This window comes from Macrobrachium nipponense, chromosome 2, assembly GCF_015104395.2.
Source record: "Macrobrachium nipponense isolate FS-2020 chromosome 2, ASM1510439v2, whole genome shotgun sequence".
Taxonomy (NCBI): domain Eukaryota; kingdom Metazoa; phylum Arthropoda; class Malacostraca; order Decapoda; family Palaemonidae; genus Macrobrachium; species Macrobrachium nipponense.
In genome coordinates, this window is record NC_087201.1 from 164,032,640 (window position 1) to 164,034,137 (window position 1,498).

At 45.3% G+C, this 1,498-nt stretch overlaps 1 protein-coding gene across 1 annotated transcript; it reads right to left on the reverse strand.

Moving 5' to 3' along the window:
* Nucleotides 1-260: 260 nt before the first annotated feature.
* Nucleotides 261-1,148, reverse strand: LOC135221357 (uncharacterized). Its single transcript, XM_064259158.1, has one exon. It carries the CDS (start codon nucleotides 1,146-1,148, stop codon nucleotides 261-263), a length of 888 nt encoding a protein of 295 aa, XP_064115228.1.
* Nucleotides 1,149-1,498: the final 350 nt, after the last annotated feature.

The following is a 1,498-nucleotide window of genomic DNA, read 5'->3' on the forward strand; positions in this document are numbered from 1 at the left end:
TGGAGCTGGCTCGAGACGATCTTGAGGTAAGTCGGACATTTTTAGCTCTTGGCATGGCTTTCTTATTTTTCTGCACGTTATGCATTTGTGGAGTTGACGTCGGACAGCAGAGTTGATTGAAACAATCCAAAAGCGTTCTCTATTTGCTGCAATGGTGTGATTTCTACCAGCATGGCCGAGTTTCTCATGAGCATCTCGTACGATTAGAGCCGTGACGTGCGAGTGTTGTGGCAGTAGCATTGGATGTTTCACGTCAGAGTCTATTGCGGCTTTCGAGAGGCATCCTCCCACTCGCAGAGTTCTGTCGATGAGCACTGGGTCGAGACGGAATATCTTACTTGTTTTTGGTAGTGAGTGTTCTCTCTTGTCTTCTTTCGTGGTTGTTTTCTTGAGATTCTCGACCTCGTTTGCAAAGGTGATCTTTTGTATAAGCAAACTATTGCCTTTTCAGCCTTTTGCATGATCTGTGTGGTCCTTAAATTTATAGTTTGTTCTTTGTTTTGTAAGAAAGCCAAAAATGCTATGAATACTGCTACTGCTCTCTTCAGTCTCTCCCACCTGGAGAAATGGGTGATTAAAGACATAAACGGTGAGCCTTCTTCTGATGTAGCAGTAGTAGCTAAAGACATAACGTCGTCTTCTATAACCTGCGGTTCGCTGATAGGATGCATCTTTGCAGGGCATTCTGAAGCCGGCATATTCAAGAAATCCGGACCTTCCAGCCAATGAATCATGTCTGAAGATATCACAGAACCTACTCCACGTGATGCAACGTCTGCTGGGTTCAAATCAGTGCTAACGTACTTCCACTGGTTAGTGTTGCTGAGGTCTCTTATTTGACGGACTCCATTGGCCACAAACACTGGAAAATGCTTTCTCTCAGCTCTGATGTAATAAAGGACTGTTGTTGAATCTGTGTAATAGCAGATTTTGTTGAGATGGAGATCAAGCTCAAGGGTCATTTTCTGTCCTAAATTTACAGCTACAGCAGCCGCTGTGAGTTCAAGCCGTGGGATAGATGTTGCTTTCAATGGAGCAACCCTTGCTTTTCCGATGAGAAATGAAGTTTTCGAACATCCACCCTCGTTTGAGGTTAGGTATGCAACAGCGCCATACCCAGATGCGCTGGCATCTGAGAAAACGTGCATCTAAAACGCCGTATCTTTTGCTTGCTGTGGTAACTTTAGACATCTCGGATTGTTTATCTTCTGAAGGTTCGGGGCTTCGCTAATCCATTGTTTTGAAAACGTCGCTGGTGATCATCAGGAACTTCGTCATCCCAGGTGAGAGTGGTTTCTTTGCAGAGGTCCTTGCAGTATTTGCTTTGCCGGCAGCACACAAATGGAGCAGCAAAAACCAAGGGGTCATAGATGGATGATACTATGGAGAGAATGCCTCTTCTTGTCAGCGGTTTGTATGGCAACACACTGAGAAGCCAAATGTGTCTGTTTCGACGACCCAAAGTATTCCGAGGGCGTGCTCTGTAGGCAGGGGGTCA